The 23758-nt window shown below is 28.4% G+C and overlaps 5 protein-coding genes across 5 annotated transcripts; 1 reads left to right on the forward strand and 4 right to left on the reverse strand.

The window, feature by feature from the left end:
- Window positions 1–1416: 1416 nt before the first annotated feature.
- Window positions 1417–3831, reverse strand: LOC128953897 (perivitellin-2 67 kDa subunit-like). Its single transcript, XM_054299432.1, has 4 exons — window positions 3814–3831; window positions 3114–3737; window positions 2404–2891; window positions 1417–2056 (listed from the first exon to the last, which is right to left on the reverse strand). The coding sequence occupies exons 2-4, from the start codon at window positions 3509–3511 to the stop codon at window positions 1467–1469; spliced, it is 1476 nt and encodes a 491-aa protein (XP_054155407.1). The 5' UTR covers window positions 3512–3737; window positions 3814–3831; the 3' UTR covers window positions 1417–1466.
- A 1283-nt stretch (window positions 3832–5114) lies between these two features.
- Window positions 5115–6707, reverse strand: LOC128953895 (serine/threonine-protein kinase Nek7-like). The gene has a single exon (XM_054299430.1). The coding sequence runs from the start codon at window positions 6661–6663 to the stop codon at window positions 5143–5145; it is 1521 nt and encodes a 506-aa protein (XP_054155405.1). The 5' UTR covers window positions 6664–6707; the 3' UTR covers window positions 5115–5142.
- A 2809-nt stretch (window positions 6708–9516) lies between these two features.
- On the reverse strand, window positions 9517–13058 carry LOC128954066 (TWiK family of potassium channels protein 18-like). The gene is made up of 3 exons (XM_054299631.1): window positions 12710–13058; window positions 11305–11419; window positions 9517–10567 (listed from the first exon to the last, which is right to left on the reverse strand). The coding sequence occupies exons 1-3, from the start codon at window positions 13056–13058 to the stop codon at window positions 9517–9519; spliced, it is 1515 nt and encodes a 504-aa protein (XP_054155606.1).
- Window positions 13059–17309: 4251 nt separating this feature from the next.
- Window positions 17310–18897, forward strand: LOC128953896 (protein tweety homolog 3-like). The gene is made up of 2 exons (XM_054299431.1): window positions 17310–17623; window positions 17855–18897. The coding sequence occupies exons 1-2, from the start codon at window positions 17350–17352 to the stop codon at window positions 18892–18894; spliced, it is 1314 nt and encodes a 437-aa protein (XP_054155406.1). The 5' UTR covers window positions 17310–17349; the 3' UTR covers window positions 18895–18897.
- Window positions 18898–19941: 1044 nt separating this feature from the next.
- Window positions 19942–22209, reverse strand: LOC128953891 (BTB/POZ domain-containing protein 9-like). The gene is made up of 3 exons (XM_054299426.1): window positions 22159–22209; window positions 21522–22057; window positions 19942–21437 (listed from the first exon to the last, which is right to left on the reverse strand). The coding sequence occupies exons 2-3, from the start codon at window positions 21982–21984 to the stop codon at window positions 19978–19980; spliced, it is 1923 nt and encodes a 640-aa protein (XP_054155401.1). The 5' UTR covers window positions 21985–22057; window positions 22159–22209; the 3' UTR covers window positions 19942–19977.
- Window positions 22210–23758: the final 1549 nt, after the last annotated feature.

Consider the following 23758-nt stretch of genomic DNA (forward strand, 5'->3'; position numbering starts at 1 on the left):
TCCCACTAAATAATAATTTTGCAATTATTGCAATAAATATATAAAAAAAAATTTAAAAATATTTAATTAAATTAAATGAGATTATTCGGTTTAAGCAGGGAAATCTCGTTTTTAATAAATTTGAAAATATATCAATAGATCTATAAATTTATTAAATTATGGATATTGGGTGGGGGAAGGGGTCAAACAAACAAACAAAAATTAAAAACTGATTACTTAAAATGTTATCCTGATATTTTAATAATTGAACTTTGTTCAAGTTTCTCTTAATTGTTTGGAAACTATTTTAATTTAATCTATTAAAACATGTAATTAATGTTGAAGTGATTCAATAATATTTATTTCTACTTTTTCGTTATCTTGTTTCGTATTTTTTTATAATGTTATTGTTTTATCCAATGCAAAAAATTCTAAATTGTTTAATAGTATTTTAGATTTGATTTTAATTTTGTTTAATTACATTTAATTATTTAATGTAATTTTATTTTAATTTTGTTTTAAAAATTAGATTAAGTATAAAAAAAATTAATAACATTCTGAAATGCGTTAATTATAAACTTTATTTAGTTTACATATTAGTATATATATATTATCTATTTTTCAACACATACTTAACTTAACTGTTGAATTGATAAGATTTAATAAAAAATTATTTTTTAATATTATGTTTGTTATTATATTATCTGTAATTATAAATTGTATTAATAAAATGTTTGTCATTTTATAGTTAAACTTGCAAATAGTTTATATATAAGTATTTTTTTAATTGTATAGTATTCAATGATTTAATTAAAATTTAATCAATTTTTATTTTAAAACAATAAATAGTTTTAACCGATCAATATGTTGGTCCCACTTCTTGATCATTATTAACGGACTCACTATTGTAATCAAAACCTAATTTAAAAAAACAATACAATCTTAGACCAGAGTAAAGTTAAAATTAAGTTTTAATTAAGGAAATAAAATTTTATTATACATTTTTATTGTTATTTTATTATATTCATGAAATACTAATATAAATATATATATTAATATCTCAGGTTATTATCTCAATGTACTTAATTGATTGAAAATTAAAAAATAATTATCATTACCATTTGTTTAAGTAATTATTAAATATTGTTATAATGAATATGAATTTATTATTATTATTTACTTATGTAAATTAACTAAATATTTACTATATTAAATAAAAATAAACAACATATATGTAGTTATTAACAACTATTAACAACTATAAGTATAAAAATATAGTAATAACTTGATATTTTATTTAACATTGTTAATTTTAGTTTTATATTTTGAATATACAGTAATGCAATATTATGTTATATTTATAATTTTATTACAATAATATTACAAATTAATAATGTTAAAAATTTAATATAGTTTTTAAAATCTTAAATATTATTTTTAACATTATTATACAATTTATTTAATAATCTATTAATATTAAAAATATGCTAAACTTTAATACTCCACGACATCTGACAACCACCCGATCGTCTATCGGTGTCATCTCTATAATAAACAGTCCATTCATTGGCAATGGCACAGAGATTACGTGACGGTGCGCTACATTGGCCACCGTCGCCGTCGGGAAACCAATCAAAACACAATCTAGTGTTTAATAGCCAACCGGGCGAATCGTTCGGTAGTAACAAACGCCACGACATTTGACAACCACCGCCACGTCTATCGGTGTCGTCTCTATAGATAGCCGTAAATTGACCGACCGGTGCACAAGTTTCAGCCGGGGCTCCGCCACCACACTGGCCACTGTCGCCATCGGGATGCCATCGAAAGCATATCTGAAGCCCATTGAACCAATCGGGTGCTCCTGAATGGGCAGTCAGACCCCATTTCATACGACAACCACCAGCTCTTTTATCTGTATCGTCTCTATACCACTGTGTCTGTGAATTGACCTGGGCACATAGACTTCTCGATGGACCACTACATTGACCGGCATTATCATCGGCATACCATTCATAGCACAGTTTGGTATCGTAAAACCAGTTGGGAATTGTTATATACGACATCAATTCATTGCCTTAAATCATATTTAAATTATTAAATATTAAATTTAAGCCAATCGGCTAAACAATATGATGTATGTTATATTAGGTTATGTAGTTTAGCTTTTTTTAGGTAGTAGTTAGATTATATAGATTAGCTTCTATATTGTTGTTTGATTAAGTGTTATTAATTTTATTTTTAATTAATAATTTAGGTTTTATAGTATAAAATAATTAATAAAAATAATAGATAGAAATAAAAATAATTGTATGTCTCGTACATTTGTAATAATGGTAATGCTATTAATAGTACATTAAATTATGATATGAGGAACCATTATATTTCAACAACAAAAAAATCTAAATGTAATGTAAAACTTACCAAGATTAATCAAACTGTTATGATCGGGTATCGACTGATTAGCCATTGAATCGATTTGATTAATATATTGTCTAACTTTTTCCGAACCACGTTTGCCCTGAAACAGGTAACTGTAGGCCGATCTGGACAAGTCATCTAAGTAGGTCCGGTCCAGATAAATGCCAATCGCTTTTATTAGTCCATCGCGTTTGGGTCCCATTGGCATCAAATTGGTAATCGGTTCGAGTTTACCGCTAAACAACCAGGGATTGTTCGGTACTGTTTGCGACCATTGAAGCCATTGACCGGGACTAATAAGATTTGTCGAACCGCCGTAATATAATTCGGAAAATTCTGTAAACTGTCTAAACTTTTGGCTAATCTCTACTAAACTACCAGTGGTTCCGCCATTTAGTTTTAGGGCATTTAAAAATGTAGCATGGGCATCTATTTTAATTTCATTGTCCGATAGTTTATTGGTTAGTTCATTAGCAAAAACATAATTCACCCTGTTAAAAAAATCAACAAAAAACAAACAAAAAATTTAAATAATTTTAAATTAATTATTTTTCATAGAAAAAAAAACCAGAACCTCCTATAGTATTGTCAAAATTTATTATAATATACTGGTGTCAAACCAATAGAAAAATATAAACTAATAAAATTGTTTAAGAAAAACAATTTCAAATAATTTCAAAATTATGTTTTTTTTAAAAAAAACCAGTACTTACTTAAACACACCCCCGTAGTAGGCTTTGGCCATAAAATGTGTACCAAATTGGTTAATAAATTGGCGAAAAGCTGTCGGATTGGTCTCATAATTATTTGGTAAAAATTTTTCAACAAAACTAGTCATTGATTTACTAGAAGACAGTTCCCAATAGGGAAATAGGTCGGCTTCGTGCGATGAAAAGTGTCCATAGATTTCGGCCGTAAATTTTGATAAATTGGTTATTGTGTGCTGTTGGCGCCGGTAGTTATAACTGGCCGAAAACATACCGTTTAGTAAGTCGACACCGGCATCGTTAGCCATTGACTTTTTTATTTCCTCGTAATCTCTATATTTGCGTAACTTTGCGTCCAATAGTCCGCCGGGCAATGAATTGATTATTTCGATTTGATCGGGCATTTGATAGACTGCCGATGATGATGATTGACCATCAGTTCTGTACGGACTGATCCACGTTTTGTTGGACAAACAGGTAAAATCAATTACCGATCGTTTGAAGCCGCCGTCGTTTGACTTGTCCGATGGCAAAAACGATAGCTTAGTTATGTCAATGCCTCGCCGTAATCTGTTAACACCCGGTGCTAGATTAGAGCATTGTGTGGCTGTAAGTAAACCATAACCACCACTAGTTGTTAATAATAATAAAATTACAATTACTAAATAAAAAGTTAGCATAACTTTCATAATTAATTAATAAATACAGATATATTGTATTTTGTTTTCTTTGTTATTACTATTAATTGTTGTTAAACAAAAAATTAATAATTTATTTTTACTCTAAATTTACTTTTATATTTATACTTTTTTATATAAGATTTATATAATAATTTTTCTTGTTAATTATATTGTATAATATATATATACAGTATATACATAAATGATAAAAAACAATTACATCATTAGTTTTTTAATATATACTTTATAAATAGTTTTATTTATTAAAAGAGAAAATAAATAAAATTATCTCTCATATCTGTATAATATATTCAGTATATTATCAAATGCTATAAAATTGTTTATTATAATTATTAAAAACATTGATAGCATTTATATATATATCAATATACTGTATATAAATATATATTTTTTATGAGTCCAAAGATAAGTTGAATTTTATTTACTTTTAATTAACTAACAAAAGTTTATTTAATTTATTTAATAATTTTTAATAAGATTGTAATGTCTACAATTGGCATCAAATAAATTAATATATTTATTTATTGATAATTTATTATATTACTTATATAATCTGTATAATTATAAATGTTTTACAAAAAAAATATTACAAAAATAATTAGTTATCACTAAAATAATATTCATAGAGTATCATAATTGTTTTATAAATAATAATTTATTTAATATATTTATATTTTTTACAACAACAAAAATTAGATTAAATACTAAGTTAGCTAATATAGTAAAAAAAATTATAAACAAATAACAAATTATTAACAATACAAACAAACAAAAAATGATAACAATTTAGTAAAGTTTTATATACAGTAAATAATAAAAAAAATTTATACTAATAGACAAAACAATATATGAAAGGTTTGAGAGTTAATATCTTAAAAACTAATTTATTAATTTTTATACCGTTTTTAGTAAATGTAAAGTATATACTCTAGTTTTTATATATTCAAAAAATATTTCATTTAAAATTAAATTATAAGTATTACTATTAAAATATAATCTTAAAATATAAAAAGTAGTTTTTTTAATTATAGGGAAAAAATTACAACTAATAATCTTTGGTCTAACAATCTATCAGCTTTTGACGACAAAAATACATATTTATTTCTGATTAATATTTGGTTTGATTTTTAAAATAAAACTGCTATTATATGCTTAGCTTATGTATCAATAGTTATGGTATTTTTATAACCTAATAAATTACTATTTAATTAATAAACTTTTTAACAAAAAAAAATAATTTAACTGTATTTAAAATATTCTATATATTAGATATTTTTTTAATTAAAAATGTTAAAAACATTGCACTACTACTACTACTACTACTACTACACAGATTACTGAAGCCAGTGATCATTGACTACCTGATTGATATTAGGCCTGTTTCTAGGATTCTCCTCAGTCATAGCCATAATCAGTCGACACACATCATCGCTCAGTTGTGGCGGATTAGGTAACTGACAATCGGGTTGTCTGAGCTGAGGAATGTGTAAACGAAATTCATTTTGCTCCAGTATGTCATGGGATAGTAGACAGTGAACCATAGTTGCACCCAGGGAGTAGACATCGGTCGGCTGACACGAAACATTAGCGTTGCCAACTTCGGGTGCCATGTATTCGGCAGTTCCTACATAGTAGTTGCTGTGCATCATTGCCCGGTCTTTAGGAAAACATTCGGCTAAACCAAAATCGCCCAGTTTGTAGGCATTAGTGGCCCGATGATACATAATGTTGGCCGGTTTGATGTCCTGGTGTACTACCCGCATACTATGCAAATACTGTAGAGCACTGGCCACACACTGGACAACTCGTTTGCAATGTTGTTCGCCGATGCGTTGGTCGACCTGACTGTCAATAATGTGTTCGAGATCTTCGTCGCACAACTCCATCAGTACCAGACAGAAGGCATAGGGAAACCCGGTTTTCCGATCGGGAATACCAATACAATCGTCCAGTCGGGTAATATACGGATGATGTAGATACCGGAGCTGATGTATGTCGACCAACAATATATTGTAATCGTAGTGTAAATTACCGAAACCACGTAACACTAAAACTTTGCATGCATACCTATACCTGATATACCGGTTGTAATTAACTACCCATTTGCATTGACTAACCTTCCAAACAGTTCCATACATACCTTTACCGAGTTGTTTGTGAAATTTGATATTACCTTCCCTTTCTTTTAGATAATTGAGCGCAAAATCAGGCAATGGTCTATTCCTAGGTATTGGTTCTTCATAGTCTGTGCCTACATCGTCATACGTAGGCCAGAGCTGATCCCAATTGGCCGGTCCCTGTATCGGCAAATCTCTATGTTGAGCCGTAACCGCTTGTTTTTGCTTGTATCTACCGGCTCGGGCATCAAAATCATATAAATCATTGAACTCATAGCCTTTACCCACACCGTACGGATCGAGAAACCGGGGAAAGTTGTCTGTGTAATCGATACCATCATCTTTTCGGACATCTGCCAAATGAGACCTATATTCAGGATCGACTACATGTTCCGCTCGTGGCGGACGAACTTCAGGTGCATCAGAATAGTCATCTTTTTTTGCTTCCCACGGTGTTAGCCACAATTGATCCCAATTGGCCGGTCCCTGGACAGGCATATTGCTGACTTTGCCAATCGGATGCTTTCTGGGTCTAAACTGTTTCTTTACTTTATCCCATTTGTAGACCTTTTCAAACTGTCTGCCTTTTGCCACACCGTACGGATGTTTGAGATCTTTTGGATAATCTTCTACATAATCGACTTGTTTTCGTCTGTCTCTTAAATAATGGGCCCTATATTGTGGGTCGACTACATGTGCTGCAGGCGGCGGCTGTTTTCGATTTAAGGCGTTCCCCATTTTTGTCAAATATTTTTTTCTCTTAGATTTATTAATTCACTTTTTTGTTTGCAATAAAAATAATTCATTGTTTAAAATTAAAAATAAAATTACATAAAATTACTTAATTAATTATAACAATAAAAAAATTTTTAAAATCCAATACACGTTCTGCCGGATATTAAATCCATTGGTTTTTGACCCAAATTTGTTGTTTACCGTCGGGTTTCTGGGGTGTACAACCAGTGGCCAAGTGACCGAAATAGAAACTAATTTAATATACTATTTGTTTTTTATTATCTATATATTGTATAATTAATAATATTTTTTTTAATAAGTTATTGTTATTGAAATTTTTAAAAAAACATTACATCAAAATTAGTTATTATTATTAGTTAGTACATAATGGTTCACGAGTGGGGGGGGAAGTACTTTACCTAAAAAATTAATAATTTTGTCTTATCTATTGATATTTATTTTTGACGAAAATAATACATAAAATGAAATAAATGTTTGATATAGTTTTTAAAAAAACTGTTTTAAAAAAAGGTTACAGTAGTTATAATATTTTTTAATAGTTACTAAATTACTGTTTAATTAATTAACTATTTAACAACAAAATTATAATTTAGCTGTATATATGTTATATTAGATATTTTTGTTTGCATTGAATATATCAAAAACATTTTACTACTACTACTACTACTACTACACAAACTACTGAAGCCAGTGATCATTGACTACCTGATGGATAGTAGGCCTGTTAGTAGGATTCTCCTCAGTCATAGCCATAATCAGTCGACACACATCATCGCTCAGTTGTGGCGGATTAGGTAACTGACAATCAGATTGTCTGAGCTGAGGAATGTGTAAACGAAATTCATTTTGTTCCAGTATGTCATGGGTTAGTAGACAGTGAACCATAGTTGCACCCAGAGAGTAGACATCGGTCGGCTGACACGAAACATTAGCGTTGCCCACTTCGGGTGCCATGTATTCGGCAGTTCCTACATAGTAGTTGGTGTGCACCATTGCCCGGTCAACTGGAAAACATTCAGCCAACCCAAAATCACCCAATTTGTAGGCATCAGAAGCCCGATGATACATAATGTTTGCCGGATTGATGTCCTGGTGTACTACTCGCCTACGATGCAGATACTGTACAGCACTGGCCACACACTGGGCAACTCGTTTGCACTGTTGTTCGCCAATACGCTGGTCGACCTGACTGTCAATCATGTGTTCAAGATCTCCGTCACACAACTCCATCAGTACCAGACAGAAGGCATAGGGAAACCCGGTTTTCCGATCGGGAATACCTATAGTGTTGTCCAATCGTGTAATATACTGATGCCGTAGATACCGGAGCTGATGCATATCTACCATTAATATATTGTAATCGTAGTGTAAATTACCGAAACCGCGTAACAATAATACTTTGCATGCATACCAATACCTGATATGTCGGTTGTCTTTAACGATCCATTTGTCTGCACTAACCTTCCAAACTGTTCCGTACATACCTTTACCGAGTTGTTTGTGAAATTTAATCCTACCTTCTGTTTCTTTTAGATAATTAAGCGCAAAATCAGGCAATGGTTTCTTCTTGGGTATTAGCTCTTCATAGTCGGTGCCCACTTCGTCATATGTAGGCCAGAGCTGATCCCAATTGGCCGGTCCCATGACAGGCAAATCTTTATGCTGAGCCGTTACCGTTTGTTTTCGTTTGTATCTACCGGTTCGGGCATCAAAATCGTAGACATCATTGAATTCATAGCCTTTGCCCACACCGTACGGATCGAGAAACCGGGGAAAGTTGTCTCTATAATCAATACCATCATCTTTTCGGACATCTGCCAAATGAGACCGATATCGAGAATCGACTACATGTTCGACACTCGGCGGCCTAACTTCACGTTCATCAGAATAGTCATCTTTTTTTGCTTCCCACGGTGTTAGCCACAATTGATCCCAGTTTGCCGGTCCTTGGATTGGCATATTTCTGGCTCTGCCAGTCGGACGTGTTCTCGGTCTATACTGTTTGTCTTTGTCATCCCATTTGTAAACATTTTCAAACTGTCTGCCTTTTGCCATACCGTACGGATATTTGAGATCTTTTGGATAATATTCTCTATATTTGACTTGTTTTCGGCTGTCTCTCAGAAAATGTGTCCTATATTGTGGATCGACTACATGTTGACCACTAGACTCTTTTCGATTCAAAAGAGACCCGATTTTCTGGGAAATATTCATTTGGAAATTTCAAATTAATTTTGTTTTTCTAAATTTATTAATTCATTTTTGTGTTTACAAAAAAAAAACTTAACTTATTGTTTAAAAATAAAATTAAAAAAAATTGTTATTTATAACATTTTTTATTATTAAAACTGAAAAATCCAATATAGGTCTCCATTGTTTTTTTTTGTGACCCGAATTTGGGGTTTACCGACGGGTTTCTGGTTAACCGTGTTCAACCGATGATTAACAAACAACATAAACTATAATTTATAATTTAATCAATAATTATTTTTTTTAATTATAAAAAATGTTATACAAACTTATTAAAAACGATACATATAAATTATGTAATATTTAATAATACAGTATTTAAAATGAAAAAATCTTATATTAAATTTATTTTATTATAGAAAAAATAAAACATTCAATTAACTAAATTATTTAATTTTAGTTAACTAATTCAATTAAAAAAACACAATTAATAAATATTAATAATAATAAAATGAAAACATTTTATTTCAAGTTATTTACATCAGACAAACAAAATTTTTTAAACAAAAAAAAATTCAACAAAAAAATTAAACAAAACATTGAATAACATATATATATATCAAAACTATTTTTTTATATAATATATTAATCGCTATCGTAATCGCTATCATCTTTGGCCAGAATACCGATTCGGGTACCAATTAATCGGATTTTTTTAGTAAATTCTTCTTTAACCAAATTGAATGACATGGCTATCAGTGCCATACCAAACAACAAATACAGTGCACATATACCCAAAATAGTTTGGGCATCTTCGCGCGAAAAAACGGCAGTTCCCGGTACCAGATCACCGAAGCCGATGGTGGTCAGTGTTATGAACGAAAAGTATGAGGCGTCCAGAAATGTCCAGTTTTCGAGAAACTGGAACAGAAAACCGCCGCCACATATGTATCCAACTACCAGTGCCACACACAGAGCAATGGGAACGTTAGGTATACTACGGATTACCGAATCTGATTCAATACTGTCGTCCGAATAATATTCGCCATCGCTTTCATCGACTGTCGTCGCCACAGCCGTAGTAATGGCACCGGTAGATGATATACCAGGACTCAATCCTCCTCCTCTTTCAAAGCCTACTGAGTTATGGGACAGTTGTACAAAATTATTGCCTATCGGCGACGACAGTCCCATATTGTGAGGTAGTGTCGAATAGTTTAGTTTCATGAATGGATTAAACGGACCGTTAGTTTGTAGGTCAGTAGTACCGGTATCGTTAAATTCCGTGTCATGTAAGGCATATATGTTGCATATGATGGGAACGTTGGCTATGTCACGATCGCTGTGCGACCGGTGAGCCGGTCTATCTATGGTATGATGTCTTAGACTGTTAGCTCTGGGAAGTGTATTATACGCTGGAATTGTCGGCTGATGGGTGACTACCTGTTCGCTGACATTAGCTGACAGACTCTGTAGGGCTATCCGTTCGACGTGTTGTCGCTGTTTGCGGTGTCGCCGTCGTCGTCGCCGATGGTGTTGATGTCGATGCTTACGTGGATTGACACACAATATACAGCAAACCTTCCAATAGAGAAACTTAAACGAATTGGCCATAGCGTCGCCAATGTTGGACAGGAACAGTAGCATCAATGGTATGCCAACCAAAGCGTACAGTATTGTCACTATTTTGCCGATCCTATCGATAGGCGAGAAATATAATAATCCCGATCATACATCAAATCAAGAAAAAATAATAATAATAATAATAATAGAGAGAGAGAGAGAGAGAGAGAGAGAGAGAGAGAGGATGAAAAAACTAACATATACTGTAATTAACAATAGATTAGCAGCAGAGCACTGGTAGGTAGTGATGATGGAGTAGTATTTTTTGGCATTAATTCATATCGCATTCCCAATCAGTTTTGTTGTATTAATTTGTTGTATACATTGTAAATATAGTATTTTTAAAAATTTTCTATTGTTTATTGAAAAAAAATGCAAATGTTAGCTAATATATAATAGATGTTTAGCAAAATGCATATTTGTTTTGTATTATTGATATTATTATACTGTACTACTGTAATATACATTGAATGCATTACAACATTAATTAGCATACATTTAAAAAAAAACTAATAATATTTTGATTATATGCAAGATTATATTCAGTGCAAATCATTCAATTTAATATTAGTTATTAAATATTTTAATTAATATTTTTCAACAACAAAAAATAAATAAATAAACTAATTATGTTAAAAATCTATAATACAGTATATACATGATAATATATGTATATATATATGTATATATGATAGTAATGTATAAAATTATGTATTAACAAAAAAAAATATGCAGAGGTTATTAGTTTTTTTTAATAAGTATCATATCTTCAACAAATTTTAATTTATTTTTAAAAATTATTATTAATACTTAGTTTTTGGTGCAATATTTCCAAATCCAATAGTCGTTATAACAATTATAGAGTAGAGTAGAGCACCAAAAAAATTCCACTGCAATGACTTCTCATTGATTATATCATCTTTACCTGGATCATTTGTATTATTTTTTTATAAAAAAAATAGCAGAGTTAATTATTTTTTTTAATTTATAAAACTATAAATAACTATAATCTATAAATATAGCTAATTATTGCTAATTTTTTATTTTGCTAAGCTTATGCAAAAAATATATATCTATTTCTCTATAAAAAAAATAATTTGCAACTATTTTAAAACAACAACATATTTTACAACAATTTTAACCAATAAATTAGTTGTTTAATGTGTTTTAGTGTAAATTATAGTGAAATTTACTACATGTATGTTGTCTACTATATACAGTATGTATACAACTGTGAATTTTATATGGATAACTATAAATATTAATACTTAATAACAAAAAATACAGTACAGTATAATATAATATCAATAGTATATATATATATATATTTAAAATATCTATATATAAATCAATGGCAAGTTTTTATTATTAAAAAATTGCATTATAACTCCCTTTCCTCTCACTAAGCCATCATCAGAGCAGCAGCTCATGTATGCCAAACTCAAATGTCTTAATAATTGTAAAACATGTGATGAACAGGAAGTCTCATATCTGTGAATTGTATCTCAACAATGAAAAATAATTGAAGTTTTTTCCTAACACTTTAGTTTTGTGTCATTAAATTATATTAAATTTAAAAGATTTTATCATAAGATATCATTAATGTAAATGAATAATGAATTTATTATGATATTAATATTAAATTTAAAAAAAACTGTTTATTTTATTTTGAAAAATGCTATTTATATGTCATTAATTATCACTAATTTTTTTTGAAAAAATACTATTTGTATTCATTGCTAATATATATATATATCTTTCATAAAAAACAATAATGTTTAAATATCTTATGTTTTAGTACGTAAACCAAAAAAAAATAAGTAATAAAAATCTTAAGTTATTTTAAAAAATTTACTGAATTCACACAAAATATTTTAGTTGAAAAAAATACTAACAAAAATTTTTATATATGACTCTTAACAATAATGATGACAATAATAATAACAGATTTTAACAGATAATGGTAACCATTATATAAATACATAATATAATTATATAAATAATTGTATAAAAATATATATATATATATATAAATATACTGTATATAAATTACTAACTTTTTTTGAATAATTAGATAATTAGTTTTTTTCATTAATATTTATAATATATATTACAAAATAAATTCTAATTATCTAAATCTTATAATATTATAAAAAAATAATAGCTATTTAGTTTAAAAAAAAACATTTATATAAAAAAAACTTATTTGACATACCATCGTAACCATTGTATTTGAATGCCCGAACCAATGACTTCTCGAGCTTCTCCAGCTCGCGGGACACCTCATCGCTCCACTCTTTCTGTTTGAGTACCGAACTCTTCTGTGTTATAGTCCAGACCTGATCGGCAAAATCATCTCTTTCTTGGACAACAATACTCCGGTATTTGAGTTCGTTGGGCGCTTCCAGTGCCTGAAATACAAACGCACCGACCATTGAATAGCCGAATACCAGTGCGCACAGACCGATATGCGAAAAGATAAATGCGGTAATCGATCGGATATAATGACAACATTTGGTGAATCGGGATTCGTGGTGATGGTGTGCACGTGATGTTACCGGCATTTATAGGGGGGTTCACATCCAATAAATATAAAACAATATAAAAAACACTTAATAATAATGTTTTGTTGTTGTTGGTGTTGGTGTTGTTGAATATAATAGGAGTTAAATTAAATTAAAGTATATTATCATTTTTATATGAAAACAAAAAATAATAAAATTAGAAATAATAACCAAATATTATATATTTAATATATTGAAAAAATTTATTATACTGTATGTTTGCACTGAAATTATTATCATTATAATAAATTTTTTTCGATATTTAATAAAATTAATTAAATAATCACAAAATAAATTATTATTATTATTATTATTAGTATATAATATTATAAAAATAAGTTTATATATATATATATTTTAATTATATTACTTATTGTATCTCTTTTTTTAAATATAGCACTAGAAAATCTATAATACAAATTTACTCAAAAAAATTATTTTGTAGCAAATGTGTTATTATTTTAACAAAATAAATTATATACACACATTTGTACGGCACATATATACTATGATATAACCAGTATAATAGACCTCTTTTATTATTATTATTATTATATTTGAATCATTGAATACAACACAACAACAACAAAAAAAACGAGAGTTAAAGAAATCGTATTTTTTTAGTTAAACAAAAAATAAACAAAAAGTTTAAACCAATTTTTTTAGTATTTATTTTTTCTTATATAATCATTAACTCACTTAATGTTTTTTAGTGAATAAGCATTTAAGTTAATATATATTTGTATTTTTGAAAAAAAAACTTTTACACTTATAATACACTATATTTATATACGAAATTATTTTTTTTTTGAATGTAAAACACAAACTTTAATGTATTATAATTACACTAATATTATTACAGAATATTCTTAACGAATACTCTTTATATATATATATAATACTTAATAATCACTAATATGTCTCATGTCTTATATAAAGTGTCTTAAAATTTGTTTTATCTGATAATACTCTCTACTAATACTAGTATTGTGTTATTTATTTTGTGTGTATATATGTTTAATATGTCAGTGATTACCACTACCACCAAATTTTTTTTAATAGCACAGACATATAAAAAACAAACTATATTACCAGTGCTTGCTATAAGTGCTTAATATTATAATAATACCAGTGCTGTTGCCGACAATAATTGCTAATAATAGCGATTATAAAAATATAACTAATGTTGTGAAACAAGCTATTGAATTACTTGTATTAATACTTTTATTGTTTTAATTATACAAGTATTTTGTTTGTTGGCTTATATAATGGGTGACACTTTTTTTTATTGCCTCCGCTTTAATAACCATAAATAATTGACAATAGATTTGCATTTTATAATTATGATCTATTAATATACTTATATCATAAAACACTACAAAAAAACAAATTCAAAAATATTAAAAAATTGTTTATAAATAGCATAACTGTATAGCAAATATATAAATTTATACAGTATATTACATAATTGATAAACTAATGGTTTAAAAATTAAATTAAATTATTATAATAATGGTTTGTAATTTTCTTATTATTTTGTAATTTATTTATTTACTAATATTTAAAAAATAAATGTAAAACAAATATATTAAACCATAAAACATATATGACAAAAATATATTTAATATTATATAATCGATATATTATTTAATTAAATTATCAATATAATATTTTTTTTGTATAATTTTTCTATTATTATACATTTATTATTATTGTATTTGTATTTTTGTTTATTAACTATATTCAACCAATAAATGTAAAACAAATGATCTGATTAATAAGTTTTAACTAAATTTTTAATAATTAAATTAATATTTTTTTCATTAGAGTAAAATAATATCGGAAATCACAATGAAAAATAAAATAAAATTTAACTCAATAATAAATAATAGTCAATAGATTTATTTATTATAATTATTTAATGCAATAAATAAATTCTATATATATAACGGATTATCAATAATTTGATAACATTGAAAATTATTATATCATAGCAATATAGAAAATAATTATATGTTTAAAAATAAATATTTACTTTATTGATAAATAAGTCTAATACTTTAATTATACTAAATATGAAATAATAAATTTATAGAAATAAATTATTTTTCTAAATATATGTATTTAAAAAATCATTGTGTGCTTTTTAACAATTATTATCTAAAAATTTATATAATATATAATAAAAATATGATTTATTGTTTAATTTATACTGTATTTTAATAACTGTTAGATAAAAAAAAAGTTTTATATTTATAATATATATATTGTTGAAGACATCCATATGTCATTCAATTACCGATAATTTAAGATTAATATTTTGTATTTATTTCCTATTATAACTATTTCTATACATTGTATTAATACTTATATTTACACTTCATATTAATTTCGACCGTTAAATATCCTTTTACCTGTAATTCCTGGTCAGTGACACCAATCACTGGCACCTCACTGTCCAACACATCATCTATACAACCGTTTTATATTCAAACAGTCCAATGACTACCCTTCCCTCCAAACATTACCTGTATATCCAATGACTATAAATACAGTACAACTACTGTATTCATCAGTCAGTCAGTACACCAGTCAGTCAGTCAGTACATACCTCACAGTCAGTGCCACTATATCTCATATCTGAGCCCAGTCTCAGCCATTACTACTGTACTCATACCACATGTGCTATACATTTACATATTTTACCGATTCATATACCGATATTTTAACCATTGTTTTAATATACATTAAATTACAATAAAAGTGTTTCACTTATAACTTTGTTTAACTTCATTATCATTGTTGTCAAACCTCAAGAGTTCTACCGATTATTATACCGATTAGTATCGCCAACGCTTACCGATTGATAACTACTTACCGATAGTATTATCACTACCTGATTGTCGTGTGCAAGGATTTGGATCATCAATTGGCCACCACTTGGTTACCACAGCTGCACAGTGATCACACCTATCATCTGAGAAGTCCTCTAAAGACCTATTGGGTGATATCACTCCGTGTATCAGTAATTAACAGTCTAGTATTGGTCTCATACCGACCCACGCTGCATACCTGACCGGTTAATCATTACCGTGTATTGATTTACCGATAGTTAATTACCGGTATACAACAACAATAGGCACAGTCAGCTGGATTCATCAATAGATCCCTGACCGTGACACAACAATATATATAATATATTGTATAACTCTATTAATAATTAATTAATTCATAATAAGTATAGTAATAAAAACTTTACCACATATATAAATTTAATAATTTTTTGTTTGTATTAAAAGTCAACAAGCTCATTTACCATTATTGCCACACAAGTATTTTATCTATAAATAATATATTTTGTTTTTTTGTATCTCAAGTGTTTTGTTGCACCATTACCTATTAATATTGATTTTATTTGATAAAATTACATTTTTAGGAAAAAAACAATAGTATTATTTGGATATTATCAGTATTTAACTAATGTGTCTTATTGTATCTATGTACATTAATTAATTTTTTTGAGTGAAATAATACTAATAAATTATCAACTTGCATGCTAAATTATTGTGCAATTAATTAATTATTTTTTATATTGAACGAGATATATATAAATTTATAATTTATATTTTTATAAATTATAATTGACATATTGAAAACATAAATAATACAATATTATCCCTATACAAGTTCACATGTGTTGATAATTAATAATCTACTAAATATATACTGTATATTATATATATATATATAACTATTACTACTACTACTACTACTACTACTACTCCTACGATACTAAACTGTTTAACAATTATCATTTAATTTCATAGTTAATTGCACTGTATAAAATTATAATTGATAATCATAAATTATTTTATAAACATTTTTTTTATTTTTCCAGCATTATATAACCGAGAAAATAATATAACTGTTTGTTTTTTAGTAGCACATTGTTCAACAAAACACATACATCTAATTATAATTTTTAATTATTTATTAATTATTTATTTTATTATTTTAGTGCTTAATAATCGTAAATGTTGTAAATTTATATATATTAAAAATAATAATAAACAACAATAAAATAATTAATCTAGTCAATTAATAATATAAATATCGAAATAATTAATTAATATTGATTAAAATCATTTTAATATATATATAAATATTTATAAAATATTCATGAAAAATTATATATTCTATACTTTATATTATTATAAATACTTATAAATAGTATATCAAGTTATTTATTTAATTATTTTTTTGAAAAATTACCTCGATAAAAATACTAATAATGTCCGATCCCAATGGCCTGGACAGTGACGGCTATGTACGTAACTATTCAATAGCGGACATTGCATTTAATTTTCATCGGCTAACTCATGTCAATCAGCGTCTAAAACCGTTAGACAGTCCAATGTTTGAACCGGACAATAATGACTATCTAAACAGTTTGATAATGTTTGCAGTGTTACCAATCATACCGGTGCTCATCGTTATTGTAGTCTATATTATCACAACATTAGTTGTTTGTATTTGTTTCAGAAAACCATCTAAAAATAGACAAAGTATTTATTTATTTAAAATATATATATATTATTTACAATTACTGTAGTTATATACAGTATATTAAATAATAATTAAAATTAATTTTGGGGACTAAGTTGGGGACTAACTTATCAAGTTTTATTAATAATAATTTTTCTAAAACTTTGTTTTTATAAATATTTATAATTATAATAATTATTATTATCTGAAATTTATTATATAAATTATTTTTTTTTATTCTAATCCATTAGATATCAGTAAATCTTACAAAATTTTTATACTGATCTCAGCGGTCATTTGTGCCGTCAGTTTTATTGCCGGTCTGGTCGGCGTCGCCAACATGTTTACAGCCATCAAAGGAGTCAAATCGTCGTCCGGCGATGTCGTCCATTGGTTCGACGAAATCCGGTTCAACATAACCGACATTTTGACCGCATTCACTGAGATTGACAGTTCACTGGGAGATATTGATAACCAATTGAACGATGCTATCAAACAGCATATCCTACCGAAGCGTGACCTCCAGTATTATATAGAAATGTGTCAATCACTTAAGTTAATGACCGGCGATGCCATCGATGGCATACTACAGGCCAACAAAACTATTAGTAAGGCCGACATCAACTTTGTACCCGATATTGTCGACAAATCGGGTGCCATTATATGCGCAGTCATTTTGGCCTTATTGCTGCTACTGGCTATTGTTGCCGTATTTTATACCTATGCCTACTGTTCCCGTTGTCTACTAGGTTGTCTATTAGTATTGGTCATATTGGCCATCTTAGTAACCACTGCTTTGACAGGCATATCGTTGGCCTTGTCGGTCGGCGGTTCCGATTTTTGTATCGATTTCAAACCGTGGATCCGATCGTTGATCAACGACAAAGATGTTACGGATTATTTTGTCGACTGTGTGACCAGTGATCAGGTGACCCGTGACATAAAGATGGCTCGCGATCAGGTGGCAGAGGCTGTCAAACAAGAAGAAAAATTTGAGAAAATAATGGATTATTTTAAGAAGAATTGCGCAAATAATAGGTGCGGCCAAACACCATCTAAGGTCCAGCGCGATCTACAAGTGCTGGACACCCGATTGGGACAGATTGCTGTCCGATTGATGAATCTGATAGAGTTGGCTCAGTGTCGATACATCAATGGATTTATGAACGATGTATTGGACAATATCTGTACCAATGGTGTCAAAGGTGTAGTATTGATATTTTGCAATTCAGTCGTCGCACTCATTGGTTACACGGCTCTGGTTTTCGGGTCGACGCTTGCGTTGAGATAATCACCGGTAGTATACCGTATGTGTTGACTAATAAGTTATCTAATATTATATCAATAATACTATTGCTATCTAATTATTTAAATTAAAAATTATATAATCAATTATACTGTATTTAAATTGTGATAATTATGATTATTCAACGAAATATATATATATATATATATATATATATAATTTTATTGTACTTTTTTTTATTAATTTTTTAAAAATAATTTATTATTACTGTATTATTATTTTATATAATTAAAATTAAAATTAAATTATTTATAAATACATTAGTACTGTATATACACAGTCAAAATGTCTAAATATATATATAGATATTTTTGTTGGTAATTTTCTGATCATTTTATAGATAATAATTAAAATTTATTAATTTGACTATTTTTAAAAAATTAATAATTTTTGATAAGTTAGTTATTTATAATTTACTTTCATAAACAAAAAATAAATAAATATTTCAGTGAAAAAATTTATCATAAGTTATAATTATGATTGCAATATAAAAATGTGTGGAATTTTTTTTATATAAAAAATAGTTAATAATTTTTTATAATTATATAAATTGCTAATTATTAATTAATTTTAAAAAATACAATAACTATATAATTAGTTTCTATTAATAAATAACAATAAAAAAGCATTTATTAGTAATTAATTTCTAAATTTATAAACTATTTTTGTAATTAAAAAACATTAAATTTGTTAATAAATAACTGAAAATATAGTCAAAAACATATCATTAGATAACTAAATCATAAATAAAAACTATTTTCATATTCAATTTGTATTATAAATTACATATTATAAAAAAACAATAGATTTATATTTAATTTGTTATTACGTAATATAAATATATAAAAACACAGTTTGTTATTATCGATCACTAAATCAATCACATTTAACATTTCAATGTTAAGCACCTGTATGTCTCAATATATATTTTTTGAATGTGTTGTCTCACACGGCATGAGTCATACCTAATATTATCTCTCTATATATGACAACAATTTCAAGTACCGGTGCCGGTAATAATAAACAATATATATATAACAAATATTTATAATATATTTATGATAATTATTATTCTTTGGGAAATATAAACTTTTTCACTCGAAACTCATTGCACTCGACATTATGTATTTTCGTAGGCCTAACCCGAACCAAACTAATCGGCCGGCGGCTAAACTTAATTGTCTGCAGTGCACGACAAACATCTAGTGACCGGTCACTCAAAACGGTCCACTCGTTGTCACCCGACTTGACATCGACTACATAGCTATAGCCACGGCCGTCGTCATCCCATAGATAAAACTGAAACGAGTCGATCATTACCGGCTGATCCAGTGCTACAAGAATCGGCTTACTCGATGATATTTGTCGCGAATAGTATTTAATAGTATGGTGAAGATGATGTTGATTATTATGATCGGCATCACCACCATCAGCACCAGCATTACCACCACCACCACCGACAGCGATATCCTTATTCGAGTCGTGATATACACGTTGTTGAACTGAACTGCGGATCCAATACGGAGTGGTAATAAAGCCGTCGATACGTTCGATGGAATACTGTTTTCGATTATAGCAACAGCTGAACGACTGGATCGACTGAATGGCCACTTTGGTGGTCGCATCCATACGAAACTGATGAGTGCCAGACATGCGAAACATTTGGACAGTAAACGGCTGAAAGAACAGTCTCTGGTAGTTAGCGGTCGTGTATTTGGTAAAGTCGACCAACGGTTTCCATACGACACCGTCGGGCGAGTATTCGAGTCTATAGGAGAAACGGTCGCCACGTTTATCGGATAATTTTATTTCAACATAGTTAACGTTCAGCGGACACCCGAAACGCAACACAAATGGCCAATCGTTAACATTATTGTTGCTGCTGTTGTTGTTGCCGTCCAATTCATCGAAACTTTCGATGTCCATCGGTGACATCAAATCCATACTACTGCCCACCGAACCGGACACTATATCGAACCGAAACTGATCCCTACAGAGTTCGGTGTTCGGTGCGTACAGTCCTCGGTTGCGAATCGCTACCAAACTGTTTGTTTTATCCCACGTATCGACCACTGCCTTATCTTTCAGTATATCCATAATTTGCTTCTCCGGCACTAAACCACTGTTGAGTACAACATTCAACAGATCTTCGTATTTGATTAGCGATAGCCTAACACATTGGATCAGCTCTTGACGCTCAGACTCATCGAGTCGATGAAGATTATTGTCAACATAGTCTTTGGTTAGCAAAAAGAGATCGATTTCTTGAAGACGAAGCGAATCGCGGATCAAAAATGTTTTCAACGTTTGGACACTGATGTCGATAAAATAGTCGGCAGTACTGGTGGACAACAAGTCAGTACTGATTACTGTATCCAAATAGTCGAGACACAGTTGTTGACAATCGACTAGACATTCGGCCAGCGATGACTCCAACAGTAGCCACACGTTGTCCGGAGAGATATAGGACTTGATTTTGGCTAAAAACGGTTCCTCGAATCGGGCGAATTGGTATCGTTGGATAAGACCTGACAAACAAACAAAAACAAAAAAATGGATCAAATTGTTGATCAAAATCAATCAAATCAAACCCGACAACTGAAATCACTTACCGAAAACTCGAATAATGTCCGACTGGTCGGCCAACTCGTGCAGATCAAGTCGGCCGCAGTACGCGAGCTTCAAAAGCATTTTAAACACTTCCGGATCAGTTTCTTTCAGTTCAATCTCACGTTGACTCGACTCTAACATTTCCGACTCAAATAGTCGTTCAAAAAAATCTGATTGCGAGCCGAGTACCGACTTATGGCCGGCAATCGATTCGGTGTCTACTTTGATGGTAACATCGGAAAACTTTGTCGACAAATACAGTGACGAAAAGTTGGCAATAACAGCATCGGTCAGATTCATTACCGACTCGCAAATAGTGTGACCACCACTGCCACCACTACTACCACCACTGGTTGCCCGATAGTTGTGGCCGTTTTGTAGTTGGCCACAACCACTACCGCCGTCGATAAATCGGCGCTTTTTATTGCTATACATTTTTAATGTATTCCTTAGCATTGCATTCATATGAAAATGGACCAAAATTTTGCGCCAAAAATGCTATTATAAGCCATAGTATATAAGTGTCTGTAAATAATCACTGATTTATTTATAAAAAAAAAAAATAAAAACATTTAATTAATTAATATATTATTATTGTTTAAGTAAATTATTTAATTAAAAGTTTATTTTCAAAATTACCTTAAATTTGTTTCAATTAAGTAAAATAAAAATAAAAAGTTTGTATTAAATCAAATTAAATCAAATTTTTTTTTGTTAACAAAATAAACAAAAACAAAATGTTATATTAATTAATGATATCGTTATTTAATTATTAACAATTATTTTAGTAAACAATTAATTTAATTCATAAACTTTTTGTTTTGTTGTTATGATTTAATTATATTTTTTTAAATAATACAATAATAATCACTGTTTTTTGTTTTATGTTATAAATATTGCAATCGATTGCATACTATTGTAAAATACAAGTATAAAAAAAATAGTAAACAATTTATTTATAAACATTGAGTTATTTGATAATATTAGTACATATACTCCATGTTTAGTAGTCATAGATTTCTATAGAAATTTATAGATATACAGTCTATACTTATAAATAGAATTGACTAGTAATGTATACTGGTAGTATATTTTGTGGTTTTTAGGCTCCGCCCACATAGCGTTTAATATATTGTAACATTAATTACATCTATTATTTTATTACATTGTGTGTGTGTGTGTGTGTTGTATAACTTGTATTGACTGACATCTATTGTATTAATAATTTTAAAATGTTTTATAAAGTTAATAATAATTAGGCTATTATTTCAATGAATTATTATTAAATTTTATTATTATTATTAAATTATTCATTAAATTACTTTTTTCCATAAATACTAAATATTATTGAGTAAACTATTCATAAAAGTTTATTATTAACTATAATATACATTATAAATGGGTGAAAAAAATTAAAACTATATGTTTGTGTTTTAATAATACTGTACAGTATATTATTAATTATATCTAGTATATAACTGTTACTATACTAGTAAATTTTTCTAAATTAATATAAGTAAATAACTAGAAACTTCCAATGAAAACTTTAATAGTAGCAATTTTTTTAAAAAGATTTAAAGTTTAAAAACTATTGTATTAAAAAACTTAACATATAGTGTACTACTGTAATATACTTTAATGTTTTGAAAAAGTAACTTGAACTTTATTTTTAAAATTAAGTATTAATACTTAAAGTTATGATTTTTTTGTGTACTTATTATTTATTTATTAATTTAAAGTTCATATTAAATTTGTTTTATAAATAAATTTGATAAAAAAAATTGTTTGATATATGAGAAAAATTGACATTTAATTTTGGAAATTGTTTTTTTCCAATTAATAATTAGTATACAAAGTTAAGGAAAAAAATTGAATTCACTTAATACATTCACTTAATTCAATAATACATAATTTTTTTCCTATAAATAGAGATACAATATTTGCTTTTAAATACTAATAATGATTTAAATGGTTACTGAGTTTTTTTTCAAAGTCAATGAATTTCAATCATTGATTGAATTCATTTAAATCTGAAATTATTTGAAAGTTTATATATATATATATATATTTTTGTTGAACATTTTTTTTGTGTTTTCAACTATATAGTAAACTATGGGAATGCCAAGCGGTAGTCAACTATTAAGTGTTTCCGATCTATTAAAGAACCTTGATAACAATTGGCTGGACAAGATGACCGAAGAAATGTGGAAACGTGCCACTATGTTGATGTCGGTAAAGG

This window comes from Oppia nitens, unplaced genomic scaffold (genome assembly GCF_028296485.1).
Source record: "Oppia nitens isolate AA-2021 unplaced genomic scaffold, nextdenovo-longstitch-racon4-pilon3 scaffold24_pilon_pilon_pilon, whole genome shotgun sequence".
Taxonomy (NCBI): domain Eukaryota; kingdom Metazoa; phylum Arthropoda; class Arachnida; order Sarcoptiformes; family Oppiidae; genus Oppia; species Oppia nitens.